Source organism: Dictyostelium discoideum (assembly GCF_000004695.1).
Source record: "Dictyostelium discoideum AX4 chromosome 4 chromosome, whole genome shotgun sequence".
In the NCBI taxonomy this organism is placed as follows: Eukaryota; Evosea; class Eumycetozoa; order Dictyosteliales; family Dictyosteliaceae; genus Dictyostelium; species Dictyostelium discoideum.
Genome location: NC_007090.3, coordinates 112,025 through 125,949, shown reverse-complemented (window position 1 = coordinate 125,949; position 13,925 = coordinate 112,025). Strand labels below are relative to the sequence as shown.

The window sequence follows — 13,925 nt, the reverse complement described above, 5'->3', positions numbered from 1 at the left end:
AAATAAAAAAAATAATAAAAAATAAATTAAAAAAAAAAAACCTTTTAAGTTTTCACACAACTTTTTTTTTTTTTTTTTTTTTTTTTGTCTTGCTATTAAAAAATTATTTATGGTTTTTTTGATTGGTTTATTGTTTAAACTATTACCTTTAAAAAATTGTTTTTATTTTTAAAATTTTAAATTTTTTTTTTTTTTAAATTTTTAGGGAAAAAAAAAAAATAAAAAAAAAAAATAAAAAAAAAAAAAAGATTTAAATTGCAAGTAAAAAAATACAATAATAATTGATTGAAAATAGTTTTATTTTAGTAATAACCCTAATTATTTTTGTTTATTTATTAATAATATTGATAAATGAAAAATAATTATATTAAAAAAAAAAATAAAAAAATAAAAAAATAAAAAAAAATAAAAAAAAATAAAAAAAAATAAAAAAAAATAAAAAAAAAAATTAAAAAATTAAAAAAAAAAAAAAAAAAAAAAAAAAAAAAAAATGAAAATAAGATTTTTTTTGTTGATAAATATCAAGTTTTAAAAAGATGAAACCACATTGAATATTATAATAATCTAAACAGTGATACAAAAAAAATAATCATAAAAAGAAATTTGTGATTTAATAAATACTCGCCCTCTCAATATTAATATTGTGGTTTTTTTTTATTCTTTTTTTTATTAAATTGAAAATATTAATAAAAAAAAATAAAAAAAAATAAAAAAATTTGTCTGATCAAAATAATTGTAAAATGGAACCCAATTTTATTTTTTTTTGATTTTTTTTCATTTTATCATTTTTTTTTTATTACCAAAATGAACAAATTCGGTGATTTCTATATGTGTGGTTTTTTTTTTTTTTTTTTAAAAAAAAAAATCAAATTTCTTTTTTGGACAAAAATTGTAGATCGGTAAAAAGTGGAAAAGGATTTCCGATTTTATCAATTCTTTTTTTCTAAGGTGTCATTAATAAATTTTTTTTTTAATGGTTAAATTATTTAGCGTTGCCCAAAAAAATAAAAATAATAAAAAAAAAAAAATTAATTAAAAAAAAAAAAATTGAAAAAAAAAATTTTGAAATTTTTGAGAATTAATCTCCACGTGTTACGGATCATTTTTCCTCTCAATTATACAAAAAAAAAAAAAAAAAAAAAAAAAAAAAACAACAATTAATTAGTAATAGAGTTTGGGTTTTAAAATCAGAGATTAATTAATCAATCAAGAACAATCAATCTATTATACAAAAAAAAAAAAAAAAAACACCTTCCACTTATTTTTTCTTTTTTTTCAAAAAAAAAAAAAAAAAGATGTGGAAGTTTACCTCGAGTGCAACCAAAAGAATTGGAAATTCACTTTCGAGTAATAATAATAATGGAAGTCTTTTGTTCAGTTTAAATTTTAATGGTTCAAATAATAATAATAATAATGAAAGTTCAAAACCAATCACTGCTGCCAATACACAAAACAATAGCACAACAAAATCAATAGATAATAATAATAATAATACTAACAATAGCAATAGCAATAATAATAATAATGATAATATTAAAAATAATAACAAATTTAATAGAGCATCACATAGAAGTAACATTACTTTAGTGGCTATTAACAATAAGGATATTAGTCAAATGACCAATTTATTAGCAGATTCTGGTATATCTGTTTCAAAAATTAGTAATAAAAAGATTTCACTAGCTTCAAAAATCAATACATTAAATAAATTAAATTCAAGTTTACTTCACTTAAATAGTATTAATAATAGTTTAACTAATAGTAATAATAATAATGATAATAATAATCTTATTGATAATAATAATAATGATAATTATAACAATGATTCAATATCTTCTTCATCATCTTCTTCATCATTATCAGAGTCATCACAAACTTTATCATCAGCATCATCATCAGCATCATCATCGTCATCATCAACATTATCGTCATCATCGTCAGTATCATCAAAATCTTTAAATAACAATAATAATAATAATAATAGTAGATTTAATAATGAATTTAATGATGTAAGAGTACTTGGTAAAGGTGGGTTTGGTATTGTTTTTCAATGTTGTAATATATTTGACCAAATGGAATATGCAGTAAAAAGAATCAAAGTAAATCAAAAAATTCCAACAAAAGAATTAATGGAAGTTAGAGCAATGGCAAGATTAAATCATCCTAATATCGTAAGATATTATGGTTCTTGGATTGAAGAAGAAATTATAACAAATAACTCAATTGATCATTATGGTGAAAATGATAATAACTTATTTGAGAATATTGATTCATTTCCATCATCTTCTTATTCATCAGTATCAGCAGCAGCATCATCATCATCATTAGTTTCAAATTCATCAAATAGTTATTCAAATAACAAAGCAACATATATTTCAAACTCATCATCATCATCATCATCATCATCATCATGTAGTTATAGTATAGGTAATGGAAATTTATCAATAAGTGAATGCACAAATGATGATAATAATAATTATAATCAATTAAAACAAAAGAAATTTTCATTATATATACAAATGGAATTATGTAAATATAGTACATTAAGAAATTTAATAAATGAAATTAATAATATTAAATCAATAACATCAATTCAATCAACATCATCCATTGCAAATCCAATTGGAACCAATATATTGATATCATTGGATATTAAACAATGTAGAGAGATAACTAGACAAATCTTAGTTGCATTGAAATATATTCATTCACAAGGTTTCGTTCATCGTGATATTACACCTGATAATGTATTTGTTTGTCAATCACCATTTGGTATTAAAATTGGTGATTTCGGTTTAGCAACTACGATTGAATCATTAACAGTAGATAGTAACAATAACAATAACAATAACATTAACAATAACAATAATAACAATAAAAAGGTGGGTGGATTAGGCACTTATTTATATAGTAGTAATGAACAAGAACAAGGTGATAATTATAATCAAAAAACTGATTTATATAGTGTTGGTGTGATTTTCTTTGAAATGTTATCACAATTTAAAACAACTATGGAACGTTCAACAACTTTATCAAAATTAAAGAAATCTTTATCAGTTTTAAAAACAAATCCAAATTTAAAACAAAAATATCCAAATGATACTGATTTCATTGATCATTTAATTCAATCATTTGCTACAAGACCATTCTCTAATCAAATTTCAACTGATTATGATAATTTTCCACCCAAAAATTTTTTAATTAATTAATTATTAATAACCAAGAATTAAGAATCATTGAAGATTAATTTTAAAATTAAAAAATAAATAAATAAATAAATTGATACTTAATTTTTTATTTTATTTATTATTTCAAAAAAAATTATTATTTTTATTTATTAATCATTTCATTATTATTCCATTATTATTATTATTATTATTATTATTATTATTATTATTATTATTATTATTATTATTATTATTATTATTATTATTATTCATTTCAAATATTTTTAAAAAAATATATTTATTTATTGATAATTCAAGGATATTATCTGTATTTTGTTGTTGCTCTGTGAAGAAAGTTTTAAAATCTCCAACATGATGTAAAGTGTAAAATTGGTGATTAGTAACTGTTAACAATAAAAACTATAAAATATTCTCTATTGACCATGAATTAATTATATTAAAAGTTAATGATGATAATCATATTTGTAAAAATTTATGATAAAATTTCAATTTTAATTAATCCAAGATATTTTATTTAACAGTTAATGTTACAACCCTTTAGTTTATGCTTGTGGATCAATAAATAAAATGTGGTGGTTTAAATAAAAATAATACAGATTTACTATTTCGACAACATTAATATTACAAATTCTAATTATTCAATTAATAATAGTACTGAAAAAAAGTGGTATAATTAGAACTCTTCAAACTAAATTACCAAGTGGAAGCTGTTTAATAAATGTAACTCGGGTTACTAATCAAAATTTAATATTTAAACAAAAATATGATACAATTTCAATTTCAAAATTGATAGTACTATCACAATGAATGGTGAATGGTTTTGTCTTTATAATAATAATAATACAATGATGGTGAATGTTTAAATACAAAATATTTTAATGATACAACCTTGTCATGTTATTTACCACCATTTGAAATATTCTCAACCATTAATATAAATAAATAAATAAATAAATAAATAAATAAATAAATAAATAAATAAATAAATAAATAAAAAAATAAATAAAAAAATATATAAAAAAAATAAATAATAAGAAAAAGTTTAAATAAATCAATAAAAAAAAATTGAAAAAGAAATTTTTATGTACATTTACAAAATCATCAGTTTATTATTATGTTATTATTATTATTTTGAAATTTTTTTTTTTTTTTAACTAATCACTATCAGAATTATAACTTTCATCACTTGAAGCTTCATCTGGTGTATCATCATCTTCATCACTTGATTCTTCAATAATTTTTTTCTTATGTTTTGATGAAGATGGTGGTGGTGATGATTTTTCAGATTTAGAAGTTGAAGTTGAAGTGGTAGTTGTAGTAGTTGTAGTAGTATTTGAAGTTTTTTCTTTTGATTTGTTTTTATCAACTGGACCTTTATCATTTACAAAAACAAATGTTGCAATATCTTGACATGCTGAAGCAACTTTTTGATCTTTAATTTTTTCCATTTGATGGAAATGATGCCATGAATTAAGTTCACTAATAGACATGGTATCTCTTTTATGTTTTGGGATTTTACCACCAACAGTAGGTGCACATTTACAACTTAACATATCATGAGTATCACAAAGTGTATCTTCACGAAGTGTAAAAATATCTTTTAAATCCTTTGAGTCAAAAGATGGTGAATTATCAGAATCCCCTTCAGTGATACTTGTTGAAAGTGCTTGTTTGGTTAATTGTCTTTGAAAGATTTTCTCTTCAATGGTACCAGTTGTAAAGGTACGATAAATGGATACGATTTTTTTTTGACCTTCTCTCCAAACACGAGCCATAGATTGGGCATCATTTGCTGGATTCCAATCTGCATCGAATAAAACCAAATGATTACCACCAATAAGATTCAAACCAACACCACCTGCTTTTGAACTAAGAAGAAATACAAACTCTGGTCTGGCTGGGTCATTATAAAGATTGACCAATTGTTGACGTTTAGCATTGGCTGTCGAACCATCCAATTGAAAGTATGCGTAACCACGAGTTTTACACATTGTTGCCAATACTTCCAAGGTTTGAGTATAATTTGAAATGATTACAGTTTTATCACCAGATTTTGAGTTTCTAATATTTGCAAGTAAACGATCTACAAACAATAACTTACTAGAGTATTGTGGTTGGAAAACTTTTGGATTCCATTCCTTTGGGAATAACTTTAATATGGAGGTACCAACATCTGTCTCTTTATCGGGTGTGTAAACCAACTCTGCACAATTTGATAACTTTTTCAATGTGGTAATTAATGGTAAGGCACCAGTTGTCGATGCAAATGCAGAATCTTTTGCTTCTTTAATGAGATGTTTATAGATTGAAAGTTGAAGAGGTGTAAGTTTACAAAAGATAACGTATTCTACCTTTGGTGGAAGATATTGAGTATTTACAAATGCAGTTCTACGTAAAATGAATTGACTAGTTAATCTACTCAACTCTAAAGAACGTTGACGACCAATCTCCTTCTCTTCATCGGAAGCATCTGGATTTCTCGAGGCAACAATTGGAGCATCATAAACATTTTTAAAGGTTGCAACATTTTTCAATACACCAGGATTAACGAAATTAACCATTGCATAAAATTCGGTTAAATCATTTTGAATTGGTGTACCAGAGAGAATAACACGACGAGCTGTTGGTATCATCGATACTGCTTTGGTGGTTTTAATTTCTGCATTTTTCAAACGATGACCTTCATCACAAATTACCAAACCAATCGATGTAATCTTACAAATATCCTCGCAATAGATACGAAGTTGATCATAGGAAATGATGAGTACATCTGCTTTACCAAATTCCAACTCTGTCAATTTGGCACGACCTGTTTTTGTACTCTCACCAATTGCAACCGTATTTACACCATCACCTAACCATTTCTTTAATTCCTGACCCCAATTACCAACCAAAGTACATGGTGCAACGATTACAGCCTTCTTTGCAGTCGATTCACCCTTAGGACCTTGTTTTAAGAGTGTCCAAAGGATAGTGATCGCTTGAATTGATTTACCCAAACCCATATCATCGGCTAAAATACAACCATTACCTTTGAAACCACCTCTAAATCCCAACAAACAATCAAACATGAATTGAACACCCTCCCTTTGATGTGGTCTAAGTTTTTGTGATAATATAGGATCTACAACACAATGAATTCTATTCTCACCAGTGATATCGACTGGTGTAAACAATACCAATGAATTGGGTGCCAATGGGTTATGTAATGGTTTGGAAAGACGTACTGCTTTCTCCAATCCCTTCACTGGTACTTGAAATCCTTTTGGTCTATGAGCTGCTGCTAGAATTGGTGCCTTTTTTTCTTTTTTTTCCTCTTTTTTCTTTTTTATAATACTATCTGTCTTCAAAAAGATTGAACCATTCTTAAACTCTTCTTCACCAACTGATAAAATAATCTTTATCCATTTATTACCAATTGCCATTGCAAAATCCTCTTGAAAATAAACTTCCTTCTTTTTAATCATTACTTTTTGATATTGACCTTTGCCATCATCATCATCATCATTACTTCTTGTTAAACCAGTTTTACCAATTTGTCTACCTTCAATTGATTGAACAATTGCTTGATCATAATATAATATTAAAATACCTTAAAAAAAAAAAAAAAAAAAAAAAATTAATAAATAATAATAAATAAATAATAAATAATAAATAATAATAAAATACAAACCTAAACCATCTTCTTCATCATTTTTTGTTGTATTTTTATATTTAATTAAAAAGTAATATGGGTCAGAATCTGGGTTCATTCTTTGATTTTTACCTTTTTTTGTTTCTTCTCTAATTTTATCACCATTGCTACTACCACTACTAACACTACCATCATCACTTTTATTATCTTCATCTTTTAATTCAACCTTTTTCTTTATTGAATATTTCTCTAAATGATTAACTGTTGGTATAGGTGCTTTCTTTCTACCTCTTTTACCTTTATCACTATCATCTGGAGTTGTTTCAACTATATCTGGTAAATCGTATTTTAATTTTTTATTTTCATAAATTGCACTTGGTGCTAAACTTCTTTTCATTCTTTATTTATTTATATATTTATAGATTTGTTTATTATTTTTTAATATTTTTTTTTTTTTTTTTTTTTTTTTTTATTTTATTTTTGTATGTGACTTAATTTAAATATATATTAAAAAAAACAATTAAGTTATTCTATTATTATTTTTGTAAGTATACAATGTTACACAATTATATATATTAAAAATTAAAAAATTAAAAAAATAAAAAAATATTAAAAAAAAAAAAAAAATGAAAAAAAAAAAAAAAATAAAAAATAAAAAAAAATTTTCCCACGATTTTTAAAATTTCCTAGAAATAGTTGTATTTCTGTAAAAATATGATTTGTTTCTTTTTTTTCACATTTTTACTGAAATACAACTATTTATTTATTTATTTATTTTTTTCTTTAGATAGATAAGAAATTATTATTTGTAATTTAAATTAATATTAATTATTTAAATAATAAATAAATAAAATAATTTTAAGACAATTAAAATAAAAATAGTTTTATTTTATTATAATTATGTTTTGATTTTTTTTATGATTATAGGATATTATAAACCAACCCATAATGGATCTGAATCAAAGAAAATTGTTAAAAACTCCAAATAAAATATTTAATTTTTAATTTTTGAAAACAAATTTGGGAAATTAAAAAGGTAATAAAAATTAAAGTCAAATGATAATAATTTTAAAAAATAAAAAATAAAATAATCAATAACCTAAAATATTTATTTGAAAAAGGTTACTTTGTAATATTAAGAAATTTTAATTTTAATTTTTTTTTTTTTTTTTTTTATTCAAATATATTCATATTTACATCATAACCTTAAAAAGAAATCTATGATGACAAAAAAAAAAAATAAAAAAAATAAATAAAAAACTATTTGAAAAATAGTGAAAAATATTTATTATATTTATTAAATAGTTAAAAAAGTAAAGACACTTAAGTCTGTAAAATAATTAGGGTTATAAAAAAATAAAAAAAAAATAAAAAAATAAAATATAAAAAAAAATGGTAATAATATCTAGATATACAATAAAAAAATAAAAAAAAAAAAAATAAAAAAAAAACTATGGGGATAAAAATTATTTTAATAGAATTAATTATCGAGATGTGCTAGTTAGTAGCCACACTCCATAAAATTTTTTTATTTTTATTTTTTTTATTTTTTTTATTTTTTTATTTTCTATTTTTATTTTTAATTTTTTTTTTTAATAATTTTTTTTTTTTTTTTTTTTTTTTTTTTATATTATCTACATTCATATTACATATCTTAAATCTATTTTTATTTTATTTTTTACACACCCCCCTACCATTTTTTTTTTTTTTTTTGCAGGTATTATGATAACAATAAAACAAATAAATTTCAATTGTTGCAATAACCACCACACCTCCACCACCACTAACTCACACACATTAGATTATATCACGTTATGGTAACATTCACACATGCACAACAATTGCAATTGTGTGATTTTTTTTTTTTTTTTAAACTTTATTTTAAATTTTATTTTTTTTTTTTTTTTTTTTTTTTTTTTTTTTTTGGCTCACTATTATTAATAAACTAACAAACCACCAAAGAAAAAAAAAAAAAAAAAAAAAAAAAAAAAAAAATTAAAAAAAAAAAAAATTAAAAAATTAAAATTAAAAAAAATTTATTTTAATTTTATTTTAATTTTTTTAAATTTTTTTTTATTTTTTTTTAAATTTTTTTTTATTTTTTTTTTATTTTTTTTTTGGGTTTTAAAAATTTTTTTTTTTTATTGTTTTTCTTTTTTTTTTTTCTCAACACACTCACACACATTAAAAAAATAAAAAATAAAAAAAAAAATAAATAACATAGTAATAATATTTACTCCCCACTTAACTTTTAAAAAATAATAATAATAAATAAAGGGGTTAAATAATAATAAAAATAATAATTATAATTATAATAATAATAATTAAAAACAAGTAACCAAGTAAACTAATAACAATAACAATTTTTTTTATTTATTGTTTTTTTTCTTTGTACATTTTTTTATAAATTTCAACCACATATAAATTAAATATTTTATCTCTTTAAATAATTTTTTTTTTTTCTCTCCAACATCTTTTTTCTTTTTTTTTTAAATATTAAAATTTTATATTAAAAAAAAAAAAAAAAAAGTTTATAAAAAAAAAAAAAAAAAAAATACTATATATCCAATAGATAATATATAATATATAATAATTAATAGACAAATAAAAAATAATAGTAAATAATAATAGCAATTTATTAAATAATAATAATAATTTCTAAAGATATTAAAATTTTGACCGATTTTTTTTTTTAAAGGCAAACTTTATATCATATACACACCTACTCATACACTTTAAACCTAATTAAACACTTGTATATAAATTTTAAACAACAAAAATTTCAATTAATAATTTTTTTTATATATAAAATTTAACTCAAACATTAATAAAATGAATAACACACATTACACCGATAACAAGAGAGTTGTTGTAAATAATAATAATCAACATAACCATAATCATAACCATAATAATAATAATAATAATAATAACAACAATAATAACAAAAGAGCTCCTTTATCAAATACACCAAAAAAACCCGTTTTCCAAGATGCCGTCGTAGCCAAGTCAGATGTTGGTGAATTTCAAGGTGGTTACTTTATAATGTCTCCAAACGAAAATGAAAAAATAAAGAAACCAATTTCTCAAAGCAAATACTCACCACAAAGAAAGAGATTACCAAATGTTAACCAATTAAATAATAATAGTGAAGAAACCAATATGGATATGAAAGCTTTAAAACAACAACAACAACAACAATATATGCAAATTAAAAATAGACATCAACAATATCATCAACAATTCCAACAACAAAATCAACAACAACAAAATGATATTAGTATACTTCTAACACCTTTAATTAAAGTATGTATTTTTTTTTTTTTTTTTTTTTTTTTTTTTTTTTTTTTTTTACGTAAAAATTTTTTTTTTTTTTTTTTTTTTTTTTTTTTTTTTTTTTTTAAATTAAAATTAGTTATTAATATATATATATATATATTTTTTTTTTTTTTTTTTTTTTTTTAATTCATACAAAAGGAAACAAATTTAAATAATGATAATAATTTTTCACCAAAAAAATTAAATACATCAAATAACAAAATAAACACACCACCAAGATCAACTTCGCCAACTAAAGGAAAAGTAATTACCTCACCTTCAACTGGAAATTATGCTGGTGGAAGTTGGAGCAACTCTCCAAATCCAACTGCATTACCAGTTCTTAATTTTGATGACTTTTTCTCAAATGAAGAAGATGTCGCACCTGTCCCACCACCAGTTCTACCACAACAACAACAAAATCTTGAAGCAATGTCGAATCAACTCAAGATGTTGTTAAACATTAGTTCTACTGTTGTAGCTGGGTCGCATTAACCCGAATAACATTGGAGTAACTTGAAATGTTCAACACCCAACCTTAACTACTCGCACGAATAGGTAAAAGGTGAGGTGGTGGTGATAGTGGAACATTTTAGTTATTTCAATATCTCTAAATGGTAAAGTTATGGCTTTTTTCTTTGTGGTATCAATTACTTCAAATAATGGCTATTTATAATCCATTTCTCCCCCTCCCTTCCCCTTTCTTCTTCTTAATTAAATGGTTAGTCATCTTCATTGGTAACAACAGCAACTATTTATTATGTTGTAACAACAACGCAACAATAGTAAATTAACAGTAGTCGTGTATCAGTACCTTTTTTTTTTTTTTTATAAATTTTTTTTTTTATAAACAGTCAAAAATATCAGTCAAAGTCAATTAGTTTACAACATAAATCTTTATTTAATAAAATAATATTGAAAATTGGTTTTATATGTTATAAAACTACATTTTTCATTGTTTCCAAACATAAAAAAATTCTTTTTTATTTTTTTAAAATTTAAAGGTAAAAGTCTAGACCAAGATTAGTTTTTTTGAATTAGGCAAAAAATTATTAAAAAAAAAAAATAATAAAGATAATAAGTTTACCTACATTTTAATTTGCCTTTAATATTCTTTAATTAATAATTCAAAATTGTATTATTATTTTATTGGAAACAATTAAAATAAATGGAAAAAAAGGAATTCTTTGGGTTTGTTTTTAATTTTTTGCGAAAAAAGATTTGTAAAAAAAAGAAATAAAAAAAGAAAAAAAAAAAAAAGGAAAAAAGAATTCTTTAAAGTTTAAAATAAATATTTATTAATTATTTTTCACCTCCACCAGATGGGTCAACAGTATGAACAGTGAAATCCCAATCCTCATTTTGATATTCATAGGATGACTGTGTTTGTTGATGTTGGTATAAAGATTGACCTTCTGAACTATTTGGATAGGAAACATCAAATAATGGTTGTTCATTAATATATCCAGGTGGATAAATATAATCCACATTTGGTGGTGGAGCATTATTATTAGTTTGTTGATGTTGTTGTTGTTGATGTTGTTGGTTTTGATATTGTTCGTATTGTTGGTCATTATATTGTCCTGGTTGTTGTTGGTGTTGTTGTTGATGTTGTTGTTGATGTTGTTGTTGATGTTGTTGTTGATGTTGTTGTTGATGTTGTTGTTGATGTTGTTGTTGTTGTTGTTGTTGTTGTTGTTGTTGTTGTTGTTGTTGATGTTGTTGTTGTTGTTGTTGTTGTTGTTGATGTTGTTGTTGTTGATGTTGATGTTGTTGGTCATTATATTGTCCTGGTTGTTGTTGTTGATTATTTATATTTATTGAATTTCTATTACTTACAGAGGTTTCATTTGTACCACCATAGGTATGATTATTATAATTTGAATTTAATAAAACTGAATCTTCATATTGTTTAGTTTGTTTAATTTGATCTTCTTTACTACTATTAGTAAAATGATGAGATTGAGTTGAAGGTAATGGTGGTGGACAATAATATTTATCGGAACAATGGTTGTATGTATTTGGATGATAGGATGATTCATAGTAAATTTCACCTGGGATTGGTTTAACGGTATGTGAAATTTGTGGTGCTATAATATGTGTTGGATACTGTTGAGAGATTTGATGTCTTTCAATTTTTTGTTGGGAACTAATTACACTATGAGTGGAAGGATATACAACTCCGCCATATTGAGTTGGCTTTACCGATACCATATGGTCTACTACTATTGGTTGAGGTGGGTTCTTCTTTCTTGAAAATCTTGGGAACAATTTCAATTTACTTTTACCCTTTTGATGAAGTGGATTTACATTATATGATGTAGTTGTATAAATTATTGAACTTGGTTGTTCTTCAGTATATCTTGTTATATTACTCATTTTTTAAAAATTATTTATTATTTATTATTATTTATTATTTATTATTTGTAATTTATTATTTATTATTATTTATTATTTTTATAATAATTATTATTATTATTATTATTATTATTATTATTATTATTATTATTATTTACAACTGTTTTGTATCTTTAAGTTTGTTATACAAAAAATTAAAAAATAAAAAATAAAAAAATAAAATAAAGAAAAGATTATTTTTTTTTATTTTTTTTTTTTATTTATTTTATTATTATTTTTTGGTTTACTTTTTTTATTTTATTTTATTTTTTTTAAAATTTTAATAAATCACACAATTTTGTGAAGGCAATTTAATTGAATCTCTTAAAAATAAAAAATAAAAAAAAAAAACAATAAAAAAATAAATAAAAAAATAAATAAAAAAAAAAAACAAAAATTCCTTTTTTTGGAAACTAATTTTTTAATTTTTTAATTTTTTTTTTTTTCATTGTTTTTAGATTTTATCCAAAATTAAAAAACTATTTTAAGAATTTAGAGAGAGATCTAAATTAATTTAAAAATTTTTTTAAAAAAAAAAAAAAATAATAATAATAAAAATAAGAAAAATAATAAAAATAAAGTGAAGGTAAAAGAGGAGAAATTACTAAAAAATTCAAAAAAAAAAAAAAATATAATATATGTAGAAAAATAAATAAAAAAAAAAATAAAAAAAAAAAAAATAAAAAAACTATTCCAAAGATGAACTATTAATATTACTATTATTTTTATTATTATTTTTTTTATTTTCCAAGTTTTTACAACAAATAAGATATTTTTTTTTTTTTTTTTTAAATCTTTTTTTTTTTTTATGAAAATAAGTTTATTATCGATATTGTGGTTTGAAAAAAAAGATAAGGATTATTTACAATTTATTTTATATTTTTTTATTTATTTTTTTTTTTTTTCTTTTAAAAAAATCCATTGTTCAACTCTTATGTTTAACAAAATGCAATATAATAAAATAGAATAAATATAATACAATAAAGTATTTGTTGGGAGGGAATAGATGAAGTTGATGCATACCAATCCCTTGTTAATGAAAGGGAATTATCCTTTTCCTTTTTTTAATTTTTGTGAATGTTAGTCAATTTCTTAAATCTTTATTATTATTATTATTATTATCATTGGGAACTTACAAGAAAAATAGTTTTACCTGGTGAAGTTGAAGTCCATCTATTAAAATATATAAAATCAGACGACCACTCTAAAAAAAAGTTTAAATTTAGACGAGACATTGAATGTGTTGGGAAAATTGTTAAAAATAAAAAAAAGTTGAAAAAAAAAAAATTTAACACAAAAAAATGAAAATTTTCTTTTTTTTTTTATTTTTTTTTTATTTTTCACTAAAAACAATTATTTAATTTTTAATATCAATTTAGTTTAGATAA

At 21.7% G+C, this 13,925-nt stretch overlaps 4 protein-coding genes across 4 annotated transcripts; 2 read left to right on the top strand and 2 right to left on the bottom strand.

Moving 5' to 3' along the window:
* Positions 1-1,295: 1,295 nt before the first annotated feature.
* Positions 1,296-3,209, top strand: DDB_G0283065 (PEK family protein kinase; the record flags this gene model as incomplete). Its single annotated transcript, XM_634212.1, has 1 exon — positions 1,296-3,209. The coding sequence occupies one exon, from the start codon at positions 1,296-1,298 to the stop codon at positions 3,207-3,209; it is 1,914 nt and encodes a 637-aa protein (XP_639304.1).
* A 1,133-nt stretch (positions 3,210-4,342) lies between these two features.
* Positions 4,343-7,219, bottom strand: rad54 (SNF2-related domain-containing protein; the record flags this gene model as incomplete). Its single annotated transcript, XM_634211.1, has 2 exons — positions 4,343-6,780; positions 6,862-7,219. 2 exons carry the CDS (start codon positions 7,217-7,219, stop codon positions 4,343-4,345), a joined length of 2,796 nt encoding a protein of 931 aa, XP_639303.1.
* A 2,435-nt stretch (positions 7,220-9,654) lies between these two features.
* On the top strand, positions 9,655-10,635 carry DDB_G0283063 (hypothetical protein; the record flags this gene model as incomplete). The annotated part of the gene is made up of 2 exons (XM_634210.2): positions 9,655-10,128; positions 10,300-10,635. 2 exons carry the CDS (start codon positions 9,655-9,657, stop codon positions 10,633-10,635), a joined length of 810 nt encoding a protein of 269 aa, XP_639302.2.
* Positions 10,636-11,442: 807 nt separating this feature from the next.
* DDB_G0282995 (hypothetical protein) lies at positions 11,443-12,519 on the bottom strand (the record flags this gene model as incomplete). The annotated part of the gene is made up of 1 exon (XM_634209.1): positions 11,443-12,519. The coding sequence occupies one exon, from the start codon at positions 12,517-12,519 to the stop codon at positions 11,443-11,445; it is 1,077 nt and encodes a 358-aa protein (XP_639301.1).
* Positions 12,520-13,925: the final 1,406 nt, after the last annotated feature.